General features: G+C 38.4%; 1 protein-coding gene across 1 annotated transcript; it reads left to right on the top strand.

Annotated features, from left to right (window-relative positions):
- Positions 1-1,603: 1,603 nt before the first annotated feature.
- Positions 1,604-3,158, top strand: msx2a (muscle segment homeobox 2a). The gene is made up of 2 exons (XM_052089202.1): positions 1,604-1,987; positions 2,513-3,158. The coding sequence occupies exons 1-2, from the start codon at positions 1,624-1,626 to the stop codon at positions 2,965-2,967; spliced, it is 819 nt and encodes a 272-aa protein (XP_051945162.1). The 5' UTR covers positions 1,604-1,623; the 3' UTR covers positions 2,968-3,158.
- Positions 3,159-13,651: the final 10,493 nt, after the last annotated feature.

Below are 13,651 nucleotides of genomic sequence, written 5' to 3'. Positions count from 1 at the left end.
AAACTCTTACTGTGCGTTCAGACCAGAGGCGGCGAGAGTGTCAAAATTCGCTCTGGCTGCCCTGCCAAGAACACTATCGAAAATTCGTCAACGCTCTGACGTATTTGAAATAGGCGGCAACGTTCATTGAGAATGCTTGGGTTTGTGAACTATATTTAAAGGGGCCACAAAACATCCAGACATGTCAACCGGTATCTTTTTGATGACATATCACATGTAGCGTATATCCTCATGAAATATTTGAATATATTATTATATAATATTATATAAACCATAATATCCACTTCATCAACTCACCTGGCACGCTAACAATTTCAGACACCTTTGTCCACTCATCGTTTTTTTATTTTATTTATATCCCTGTAAGCAAACGGGGACAGATCAAATATTACGGGAAAACCCGCCACGGCAATAATCAGTTTCTCCTCCATTTTGTCTTCAGAACTAATGTTTGGTGGGAACCAAAGTTTACACGGTTGTGTTCTCTAGACTTCGCTAGAGCGGAGCACTTCTATATTCCAATAGGTTGCCGCCGAACCGCATCGAAGCTCATTACCATAATGTTGGCTGCACTTGAACTTTCCTCTGATGCCCACACCACCCAAGACGCTGGCTGTCATAGAAAATGAATGACTTCTGGTCGATTTGACGCTCTCGACGCCTCTGGTCTGAATGCACGGTTAGGAGAGGGAAGCGCTAAGGAGGGCTGGTGAGTTAAAACATTTAAAAAAAAAAGGACTTATATTGACCTGTTTCTCCCCCACACCAATCATATCAATTCTGATGACATGCCTTTATGTGCTTTTGGAGCTTCAAAGTTCTACCCACCATTCACTTGCATTGTATGGACCTATCAAGCTGAGATATTCCTCTAAAAATCTTTGATTGTGTTCAGCAGAAGAAAGAAATTCACACATTTGGGATGGCACAAGGCAAGTAAATGATGAGAGCATTTTCATTTTTGGGTGAAATAGTTCTTTAAAAACGGTTATTTAAAAATATATATATAATTACAATAATCTTTGGGATTCTATCACGTTTTAAATACATTTAAGAGATTAACTGTACATATTGTATATATACAAGTGTATATGGACAATATTGGAAGTCTTAGAACAAATTTGAAGAAAAACTTTTCTAATTTTAGAAAAATTAGAGTCTAATTTTAGCATATTACCCCAGTAGGCCTATATAATCACAATATTATGCTCTAAATATAATTTCCGTTATCCTTTAAGAGTATAATTTAACCGCTCAGGATCTCAAACAGCAGATCTCTTGATGAGGCAATCACAAGCCCTCAACCTCCCTAAACACTCTGTCTTGGTGTCAAAACCTAGTCAGCTGCCTACCTAGACAGCATTTGTGGGATTCATCTTCAGTCCATCTCAGGTGTCTCGTAACGCGGCCAAATATGCTGCACGCGCCTGAAACCGACCGATTTTCGCCACACAATACTCAGAAATGATGTCAAAGTAGGCAGCCCACTAAGATTTGAAGCACAACCTCCATCTGAAAGATGATTGGCTCAAACTTTAGACGGCCTTGTAACTTTTTAGGCAAGTTATTTTTGTAAGTCAGTGTTAAAGTTAAGCAGCAAAGCGCGCGCACCCATGCAGTTACATGACTCATCTCAAAGTCTCCAGTATCTTTAATGTTATATGTGGAATGATTTCAGCTCATCATAAAGATACATTTTCCTCCGACGATGATGATGAAGGTTCACGGTCATCTCCGACGGAGTGTTCAGTCCGGACTCCAAGTCTCTCATTCAGCGTCGAGGCTCTCATGTCGAAGAACCGAACAAAAAGTGAATCAACTTCCCAGGGGGCGATTCGGATGCCATGCAAAATAAATCGGGATGATCGATCAGTGATAGCCAAATATTTAGAAGCGCCAGATTCTGTGGATTTTCCCAAAGATTGTTTCTCCGTCAATAAAGAGTCCCCATCCTTAATCGGTAAACCCAGGTCATCAACACCACCACGTAAGTTTCCAAATGATTAACGATTCTTTGTTTATTCCTTATGTGTCCCTTATTATTTAAGTATTTTTCATAAAAAAAAGAATATATATATATATTAAAAACCGTATAAACACATAATCATTATTTACAAGTTTTGAAGTCAGCCTTAATTGGCTATGCTAGGTGATTAAATCACCTTATTAAACGTTTACTGTGCCAGTACGTATACATGCACAATATATCTGGTGTGGGATGTATTTTGCAGTCTGTCTGCACTTTAAAAAGTGCAAATGTGCAGTAGTTACCTTAACAGCTATTTCTATCTGATCTGAAACTTAAAATGATATTTGTTGGCACAACCTAAGGTTGATTTAGTCAATATTTTTGACTTGAATAAAAATTAATTAAGATGTTATCACATTAATAAAATGTTTAGGTCACTTGATCAAATATATGAGTGTGCCTGTTAAAACTATAGTAGTCATTTCCCCTGCAGTAGCTGTTTATTACTGAATGAGTGAACTAATTTATAAACTTATTTTACAGGACCACAGAGTCCTGCTACATGCGCTCTCCGAAAACACAAGACCAACCGTAAACCTCGAACCCCTTTCACCACCACCCAGCTCCTGGCCCTCGAGCGGAAGTTCAGACAGAAGCAATACCTGTCTATCGCAGAGAGGGCCGAATTTTCAAGCTCTCTCAGCCTGACTGAGACACAGGTGAAGATCTGGTTCCAGAACCGGAGGGCGAAGGCCAAACGACTTGAGGAAGCAGAGCTGGAGAGGCTTAAAATGACCACCAAACCTATTTTACATCCTGGCTTCACTCTTTCATTTCCACTCTGTACCCAACCCCAGACAGCAGCACTAATCTGCGGACAGTCTTTCCCCTTCCACAGACATATACTGCCCATTCCACCTGTTGGAATATATTCAACCACAATGGGCTACAGTATGTGTCCTCTCTCCAAAGACGGGTACTCAGTGGAGTTTGTCTAGAGGATCTTATCAGAACTATTGCATTAATATTAATTATTGTCATGGAAACACCTGGTTAATCTGCTGGAAATATTGACATTGCTTAAATGTTAAATGGTGGTAATTGAGGTGTGATCATCATTTCATATAATCTAATATTTTTTTTTTTTTTTGTAAATGCAATATTTACATTGGAATATGCCAAGGATGCACTCAAGAAGACAATTTTATGTATTTCAATTTTGTTACAAGATTCAACTAAATTGAACTGAGTAATCTTTAATAAAATAAAATAAAATGTAATTGTTTATTTTGTTATACATTACACAATTCAATTTGATGTAATATTTTGTTATGAAATTAAAATGTGTACATTTTAAAAATATGTTAAAATATTTGTGTGATTTAAAACTATTTATCAGCACAAACATTATGGTAAAATATTAATATGATAAAATATCACCCAATGTTTTGCATTGAAAAATAGAGTCAGTGTGACATATTTTTACATATATCTTTTAATTTACACATATAATTAATTGCCTTTGTGAATGAAAATAAGTGTAATTTAAAAGTAAATTCACACACACACACCGTCCCCCTTGTGCTGCCAAAACAGCGCCAGCATGCATCACATCAACAAGTCATTTCCATCCGCAGAACTGCCGCTCACAGGATGTTTTTTTTTGCTTTTTGCACCATTCTGAGTAAATTCTAGAGACTGTTGTACATGTAAGATCAGCAGTAACAGAAATACTCATACCAGCCCATCTTGCACCAACAGTCATCCATGCGATTTTCTAATCAGCCAATCGTGTGGCAGCAGTGTTGTGCATAAAATCATGCATCAGTTAATGTTCACATCATTCATCCGAATGGAGGAAAAAATTATCTCTCAATGATTTGGACTGTGGCAAGATTGTTGGTGCCAGATAGGCTGGGTTGAGTATTTTTGTAACTGCTGATCTCCAGGCATTTTACCGCACAACAGTCTCCAGAATTTACTTAGAATGGAGCCAAAAACATCCAGTGAGGTGCAGTTATGTGGACGGAGATGCCTTGTTGATGAGAGAGGTCAACAGAGAATGGTCAGACATGTTCGAACTGACAAAGTCAATGGAAACTCAGATAAGTGCTGCGCCATTTGGCTGCACAACTGGGATAGGTAGCTGATCGGTATATATATATATATATATATATATATATATATATATATATATATACACACTACTTACTCATTCTTTATTATAATTGTTTTTTGATTTTAGAATAATAGTAAAGTCATCAAAACTATGGAATAACGTACATGGAAATATGGGAATTATGTTGTGACAACAAAATCCAGAATAAATCAAAACTGTGTTATATTTTAGCATCTTCAAAGTAGTCACCCTTTGCCTAGAATTTGCAGAAATGTGTGGCGAATTCTCCAAGAAGCTTGGTACATCCTATCTGCCAACAACGAAGAAAAACTGTGTCCAGGTGCACCTAGGAGAATTGGTGCTGTTTTAAAGGCAAAGGTGGTCACACCAAATATTGATTTAGCTTTTTAGGTTTACTGGACTTTGTATGACATTAAGTGATAAATGAAAAGTATTTGTCATTATTTTTGAAGACATCCTTACTATGCAACATTTTTTCACAAGTGCCTAAAACTTTTGCACAGTACTATATATATATATATATAAATTTAGCTCCGAGTAGGTGTGAGTGTTATAGGAAAGCTTTGGTGAAGGGGTTCATCTCACCCTTCAAGCCTCAGAATTGCTAATGCTTTTTAAATTGAGCTGCCGAAAAGAGGCTTTTAAGAACATATAATCAGTGGAAATGTTGAGGTTGACCTGTGCAGCTCTCTTCATGCTGGTGGTCCCAGGAAAGTTAATTAAATGGTGTCATTACCCAGCGTGCTAAAACACTCGCTCAGCCATGTTGGTATTTTTGTTCGTAAATCTCCCTGTGTGCAGCAACAGTGGAATGTGTTGACCTATCACATTTCTACAATGATCTTAATCCCCTTCATGTATAATTCAAGATGGATATATTGCCTTTGTTGTACAGCTGGCATTCCATTAAATAATCTTCTATTGGTGTAATTATATTTTTCCTAACTTAAAATCTATCTGAGCTATTTTAGTCACAGCACATTCCCAAGGGTGCTTATTCTCTATTCTCCATAGACAACTAGCTGTCTTAGCATGCCTCATGATACCAATGAACAGAAAAGTCTACCCTGTCTGGTCCACCCTTTTGAAAATATCCTTGCCTTTGTATTGTGATTTAACTCAGTGTCCTAACTGATTTTGAATGTTGACCTCTACATCAACCAACCCTTTCGTAATTGCCCTTAGCCTTCAAGTCTAACTGCTCCAGTGTGAAATGGTGTATGCTAGTGATAAAAAGCAAATAAAATTACATGATTGGGTTCACCTACTTTTGCTCGCTTAACTGTGGCATTGTCTGGCACCGACTAACTCTTACTGGTCCTCTAGAAACATGTTACAATTAGCAGTTATTTCACAGCCCATTTCTATTGCTTTGTTTTTAAACCAAGCTGCAATATTAGTATGATAACAGATCTTTCTGTGGTACAAAATGTACTTTTGGCCCGAGAGGGTAGTTTTGCTACTTTTCGGTTGAAACTCAAAGATCTTTGGGCCAGGCTCTTCTAAATGTTCCAGTCCACTTAGTGGAAGGCTTTGATCCTCCCTTGTGACTATGACAAGGGAGGTCTATATTTGATTAGTTTTATTTGTTTTATTAATCCAAATGTGGCACTACAGACGATTTGAACAACTGAGCCAATCGTGAAGGAAATATTTAGCTAAAGAAATAACCATTTAGGAAATAAAAGCCTCCAACTGACCCCAATTATTCTTATACAATTTAACTAACTCAAGTAGCCTTCAAATGAAAAGCAACTGATTTCTTTCAACTACTCACATCATTTTCTTTTTACGATAGAATCTCCCAGATGCTCATAAAAAAGCTGTTTTTAAGTTCTTTTAGGCCACAGTCCTCACAAATTGCACTAATGACAGAAGTAAATAATCTGTGACTAAAGGCTTTTTCACACCAAATGTGAACGTTCGCCATTGATGAAATTTTTTTTTCAGAAACAAATTAAACTTAAATAATGATAAAGTAACATTTAGTCCCGCATTTGAAATCTTTTGAAACTGGCTTTAAAACTGTTATAGATTTATTTTATTTATCTAACTGGTATATAAGCATCTTTGTCTACCTGGTGTCATAAAAGCACCTAACTTTTCTTTTTAGGGCTACATAATGCTGATATAATCCTGTAGTGCCATGTGCTGATTTTAACCATATAGCAATTTCTTTGAGAAAATAATGATAAAGTAGCACATTTACAATGCACATGACAAAAACAATAAAATCAAACTACATTAAAAAAAAAATTGTGCGCTTACAGTTAAATATTTTTTAAGCATTTGATTTTAAAAACATTAACCACGGTATTGAAAAAAAATCCCTTTTGTTTGCTTGCACATGTGATTTCTGTTTCTGACGTAGCATCTAGATATATTAAATATCATATAAGTAGATCTTGTGAAATGCTGACTTTTACCTGCTCAAGGTTGTATCTGTGACCAGATCTCTTATATCTGTCATTCTTTTATAGACACATCACTATGACTTCCATCTTTAGAGGAACAAACAGTTTGTCTGACATGTTGACTGAGAATATGCAAGGTGCATCTGGGGTGGAATAAACCATGGTTATTGTTCAAAGGTATGCACAAATGATTGACAAAGAGCAAAATGGCTCTGATGGGGAGCAAAAGAAGCCAACTGATGCCGCTGTGCTGAGATCCACACACCTGCCAACATGACCAGTGGCTCATGCATCTCTATGCTCAGTAGAGCATGCAACAAAACTTCAGACTTTGTGTTTTCCTTTTCACTAAGCTTTGAAGAAACTTGTTAACTCAAAATGAGAGGCTGTCTGAATTTAGATTATGGGTTACATTGAATGATGAAAATACATTTAAGAACTTATTGCTTAATGAATAGCGATAATAACAATAAATATTGACAATATTCCTTCCATAGGTTTCCATATTCTCCATGGTCTTTGGAACAATGCATTTGCATATTAATAGTTCATACACTGATTTTTCCCCCTCTGTTTATATACATCAATGTACAGTAAACGGACCACACAGCTCAATATGTGTATATAAGATTAAATGTGCACCAAGTCATTTTGAAAAATCTGTAGGAAATGTTGACCACTTACAATAAAATGAAGACTCCAGTCATATCACCTTATTAAACCTTATTAAAGTTGTTTTATTCTACATGGAGAGGGTCCACACATGGGGGCTGCCATGTTAGAATCACATGACCAGCAAAATACTACTGGCTTAATCTCAGTAACCATCCTGTTATTTGACTCATTGATAAAAGTAATCATGTCTGAACTGTGAATTTATACATTGGCATCAGTAACTGAAAACCATTGAGTTTGAATGATGCTGCATCCAGGCCACAATGTGTCTAAGACGACATGAACAAGAACTTACTTAGTGCACCTTTAAATAACACATTTAGATGGAGGAGGGCTTGTTTACACCAATGAAATCCATATTTCAGCCAAAACTCAACTCAAAAGAAATCATATTTGAACATATGTCAACTCTCTGGAGGCTGGAATGAAACACTCAGTGTTTTTATTTCAGATGCTGTCATTATAGGAAATCCCTTTATCTTGCCTTCAAAGCCCTTGAGCAGGTGTGTTTTATGAAACAATCACTTTATTCAGGCTCTTAATATCTGGGGAATGAGGCTTGTCTAAAAGCAGTCCATCTAGTTACACAAGTGATGTTGATGTTTATGTTATGAATGTTGTGTTTATTTGCATTTTTTTTTTTAACACAATTGAAATTATCTTTAAATAATACTCATATATATTCTTAAGGCTAGGAAATATTTTTGTTTCCCTAAGGCAGAAATGTGTCAGATTTGAAGACATTCACATAGAGTGAGGACTACCTCCCCCTGTCCAACACTTTGTGGATCACAGCTCTACCCCCATGGCTATTCCTGTCTGTGAATGTTATATCTCCGTCCCTGCAACTCTCCATCACAGGATGTAGAACAACCCAGTTATGGCCCTCTGATGCCAATGGTGTGAACATTGTTGTGCTGAACGAGTGCTTACACTTCATTGACTTTGATCCCTGGGCTAGCCATGCTTCTAGAACCATTCTCATGTGTTGCTATTTTTCTGTATGTGCAAGGTTGAGAGGTCTTTGCTTGGAGGTTGGGAGCATTATAAATATTTCACTGGCAATGCAAATGTACTAAAAAGAAAAAAACATTTGGTGAACTAAAAATACTACAGCTTGAAATAACCATGACTATGAACTATGAATGTAGTACCTTTATTATACCTCAGCACTCCTGGAACAAGTCATCTGTATAAATGACAAATTTTGTTGCCTTGATTCAACAAAAAAGCTCTTGGGTCAGGACTATTTTTAGGAGAGATGCAATACAATATACAGCCCCAAAGGATGTGTTCTGTTCATGCATTAAAGCACTGCATGTTTTGTCCTCTCTATTTATGCTGAATATGATGACTGCGGGAATGCTCTCAGAATCTTCTTGCGTTTGATTTAAATGTGTGTATATGGGTTGAATTCTGATGGGATAAAACTGGATTGATCAAATGTATATTTGGAGAACTGTATGAACATTTCTGCCAATGCTAATCTAAACCAGTTACATAAGAACAAATCAAATTTAAATATAACATGTTATGGCAGAGGTTTCAACACGTTTAGGGGGGGTGCAAGATAATCCAACTGACTCGAGACTTTTGAATCCATTCACCAAAGAGATTCGTTCAGCCATTTCTGTATATCAGACCAATTGTTGTTAACCAGGAGTCAGGACCCACTAGGACTCAGCAACAGAGCGCTTCTATCAACCTGAACCTACAAGCTTAACAATGCAACGCATATTTGGCGGTACTCTGACGAGGAGACAGGAGGCAGTTTTTTAAATGGATGTCTAACGAGGTGATGCTTCAGTGTGCTGTATAAACTGCTTTTGTGGGGAAAGAGCTTTGTCACTTAATTTATTGACCATATGTTCGTTACTCTTCAACATGTTTTACACTAAAAAACGAATTTTGGAATTAACTATGTGTGTTGTTTACTACGATAAATAGTTGTTTTATAAGAGAAGACGCGTACAATTTTGCGACCGGCAGGTGTCAGTTTACGGCTCTCTCCATTCCTTTGAAAGGAATCCGAAGACGGTGACTTGCTGTCGTAACACGCTAGTTTCCTACGCTATTACCTATGGTAAAACGCGCCGTTGGTTTAAGTAGCCGATAGAATATCTCTGCTCAGCAAACTTCCAAGGGGATCTCATAAAAAGATCTTTATCTATAAAATATCAATCTAAATTACTATAGGATTCTAAAAAAACCAACAACAGCAACAACAAAAAAAAAAAAAACAGTTTAAAATCAAGATTTAAACATATAAAATTAAATCATAGTTCTTATTTTAATTCAACAAATCCATTCAAAAACTGTTTTTATTCAAGAATATATAGATTTTGAAACTTCAGGAATCATAGTACAAATCAAAATTAATAATTGTATCTACTGACATTCCATGTCGAGAACAAATGTGTTAGCCTACGTCTTTAGGCTAACAGGTGGCGACAATGGCTGTGTCTCGTTTGGAAGGCTGCATGCTAGGTAGGATGCGTCCTTTGAAGGATGCATACCAAGAAGCCTAATTTAAACGAGACAGCCTTCGTAGGACAAACGGAAACGGAACTTAACATGGTTGTTATGACAGCACGCCACTCTTTAACAAGCACGAGCACTTTGAGTGAAAAGGGAACAAAGTACCTCTGGAAGGGAACGCATGAGGTAACATTTAGGAGATTTATAATGCTGTAAAGAGAAAATAAATTTTTTTACAGGTGTACTTTTAGTCTAATACACGTATAACGTGTTATTTTAATTAAGGCCTTCAGAATTTCTTCAGAATCCCTCAACAGTGCAAATGTATGAGCAACCAGAGCCATTGAAAAAGGTGTAGAAACACTTTAGAAACCTAGTAGAATTGTTATTTACTACAGCAGATGCTAATTGACATGAGCAAATGTCAGCCAATCGGTGCTGATTTACATAGAAAGTAACACAAAACCAGTACACATTGAAATGTATAGTAATTTACAGTCAAATATAAAAAGGTAATAAATAGAATGTGGAAATTAATGGACAGTGAAAGTAGAAGATGGTAACATTTGAAACCATTAAGTAATAACATTTTGGAAACATTCTTTATACAGAGTGAATAATTTCGAAAAAGAGTTTATTATGGTTTATGCAAAAGGAGATTGTATTAAAGAGTTAGAGCACAAAAATGCAGAAGGTGGGTTCACATTGGTCTGATGTGTTATCACTGTGATCAGCAAGTCTAGATCCAAGGGCTCTATGAGAAACATATTTTGGCAGCATATCAATTATAAATCCTGGAAGAAAGTACATCACTTAAAGACAGATATTAAGATCTTAAAATAGGCTATATACTATAACTGGAAGCCAAAGCAATAACATCGTACAGAACTGGTGTGTGCTCTTTTTCCTGTTTTATCCTAACTGTAATACACATAACAGCAAGGCCTAAAGCCTCTGACACTTGTCATTTTGCATACATTATCTAATGTACCTGTAGATGGTGTTGCAGGTTGTGGCCTTAGACCTGCTGGTGTTGTGCTGATCAGGGTCTGAAAAAAACAATTATAATGTTAAGATTGAAAAAGTAAAGGGCATAGCATTAATGTAGATCCCCTAATATGATAAAGTTTTTAACACTGAGTAAAAGCATTTCAAAGACAGTAATATAACACTGCATATTTTATTAAAAATATATCAGCCTATTCATAGAATGCACGATTTATTGGCAGCTGCCACAAACAGAGGCAGGTCAGTGGCTGACAGTCATCACAATTAGACATTTACATTTACATTTACATTTATTCATTTGGCAGACGCTTTTATCCAAAGCGACTTACAAAAGAGGAAGAACATCAGCGAATCATCTTAGGGAGACAGTGGTACAAAAAGTGCCATATTACAAAGTTTCACTATCATCAGAATAGTATACAAAACAGATTTAAGTGCAACAAGAAATGTAAATAATTTTAATTTATTTATTTATTTTTTTAATTTTTTTAGTGACCGGTTAAGTGCTTTTGGAAAAGATGTGTTTTTAGCCGTTTTTTGAAGATAGAGAGTGAGTTAGCTTCCCGGATTGAGTTGGGAAGGTCATTCCACCACCGTGGTATGATGAAACTGAAAGTCTGGGAAAGTGTTTTGGTGCCTCTTTGTTTTGGTACGACAAGGCGACGTTCCTTAGCCGACCGCAGGCTTCTGGTGGGAACGTAGCTCTGCGTAAATGATTTTAGGTATGCTGGAGCAGACCCAGTGACTGTTTTATATGCCAGCATCAGGGCCTTGAATTGAATACGTGCATGAACCGGCAGCCAGTGGAGAGAGAGTGGTGTAACAGTGCTCTCTTAGGCTCATTAAAGACCAGACGTGCTGCTGCATTCTGGATCATTTGCAGGGGTCTAATAGCACATGCAGGAAGGCCTGCAATGAGAGTGTTACAGTAGTCCAGTCTAGTTATGACAAGGGACTGAACGAGCAGTTGTGTGGCATGTACAGAGAGGAAGGGTCTTCCTGATATTGTAGAGTGTAAATCTACATGATCTTGCAGTTTTTGAAATGTGGTCTGTGAAATTTAGCCCATCATCAATGGTTACCCCTAGATTTCTGACCGTTTTGGAAGGCGCAACTGTAGTTGGACCCAGCTGCACGGTGATGTTGTGTTCAACAGCCGGGTTGGCTGGAAAGACAAGGAGTTCGGTCTTGGCAGGGTTGAGTTGAAGGTGGTGTTCCTTCATCCAGGCTGAGATGTCTGCCAGACTGGCAGCAATTCGAGCGGTCACTGTGGTGTCGTTGGGCTGGAAAGACAAGTAGAGTTGCGTGTCATCAGCGTAGCAGTGGTAAGAGAAACCATGTGACTGAATGATGGGTCCCAGTGATGTTGTGTATATGGAGAAGAGAAGTGGCCCAAGCACTGATCCCTGAGGTACCCCAGTAAGTAACTGGTGTGGCTTGGATACTTCCCCTCTCCATGCTACCTCAAAGGACCTTTCTGAGAGATAAGAGTTTAACCAGTCAAGCACAGTTCCAGTGATACCCAGTTTAGAGAGGGTGGAGAGTAGGATCTGATGGTTGACTGTGTCAAAGGCTGCAGAAAGGTCCAGCAGAATCAGAACGGATTATCTGGATTCAGCTTTCGCCTGTCTCAGCGACTCGATGACAGACAGCAGGGCAGTCTCAGAGGAGTGTCCACTTTTGAAGCCTGACTGATTGTCATCCAGCAGCTTGTTCTGTGAGAGACAGGCGGAGATCTGATTGAAAACTGCCCTTTCAAGTGTTTTTGCCATGAATGGGATGAGAGAGACTGGTCTGTAGTGTTCTATCTGTGTGGGGTTAAGTGCAGGTTTTTTCAGCAGTGGGGTTACTCGAGCCTGCTTAAATGTAGTGGGAAAAGTGCCTGCGAGAAGGGATGTGTTAATTATGTGTGTAAGTGCCGGTAGGATGGACGGAGAGATGGCCTGGAGAAGGTGTGATGGAATGGGGTCAAGGGAACAGGTTGTGGGGTGGTTGGAGAGGAGGAGTTTAGAGACCTCAGTGTCAGTTAAAGGAGAGAACATAGGGAAAGAAGGGTTGCATACAGGAGCCAGGTGTTTGACAGGGTGTGGTGCTGTGAATGTATTGCTGATGGCTGTAACCTTATCAGTAAAAAATGTGGCGAATATATCTGCTGTCAGTGATGTGTCAGGTGGTGGAGGGGAGGGCAGAGAAGTGTGTTAAATGTTCTAAACAAGCTACGAGTGTCTGTGGTGCTGTTGATCTTGGTCTGGTAATATGAAGTTTTTGCAGTTTTAACGTTAATTGAAAAAGTTGCTAGCAGAAGCTGATATTTACCTAGATCAGCTGGATCTTTAGATTTCCTCCATCTCCTCTCAGCTGCCCTGAGATCAGTCCGATGTTCACGAAGGACGTCAGACAGCCAGGGGCTGGGTGGTGTAGTCCGTGCTGGTCTAGAGGAGAGAGGACAGATGTTGTCTAGACAGGTTGTTAAAGTAGAGCTAAGTGTGTCTGTGGCAGTGTTTACATCAAGCATGGAAAATACATTTATTGTGGGAAGAGAGGCAGAGACATCAGTGGAAAGGTGAGAGGGTGAGAGGGAACGGAGGTTACGGCTGAAAGGAAACCAAAGGTGGGGTCGGTTTTACAATGGATGGGAGAATCATGTTGAATTGAACAAAGTAGTGATCAGAGACATGTAAAGGTGTAACAAGAATATTAGAGGTGGTACAGTTACGTGTAAAAATGAGGTCCAGCTGGTTGCCCGACCTGTGAGTTGCTGTGGTGTGTAGTCTTTCCAAGTCAAATGAGGCCAGAAGAGTATTCAGTTCAATGGCCTGGGGTTTGTCTTGGTGTATGTTGAAATCACCAAGAACCACAAGTGGCCTGCCATCCTCTGGCAAGGAGGACAGCAGGACATCCAATTCCTCAAGAAAGCTTGTCAGCTGACCTGGGGGCTGATAGATGACAACAACATGTAATTTTGTG

This window comes from Xyrauchen texanus, chromosome 23 (genome assembly GCF_025860055.1).
Source record: "Xyrauchen texanus isolate HMW12.3.18 chromosome 23, RBS_HiC_50CHRs, whole genome shotgun sequence".
Lineage (NCBI taxonomy): Eukaryota > Metazoa > Chordata > Actinopteri > Cypriniformes > Catostomidae > Xyrauchen > Xyrauchen texanus.
This window is presented reverse-complemented; position numbering and strand designations above follow the sequence as displayed.

Coding starts and splice junctions, on each gene's coding strand:
- msx2a (XM_052089202.1), top strand. CDS start 1,624: ATGACTCATCTCAAAGTCTCCAGTATCTTTAATGTTATATGTGGAATG. Junction 1,988..2,512: donor CAGGTCATCAACACCACCAC/GTAAGTTTCCAA, acceptor CTTATTTTACAG/GACCACAGAGTCCTGCTACA.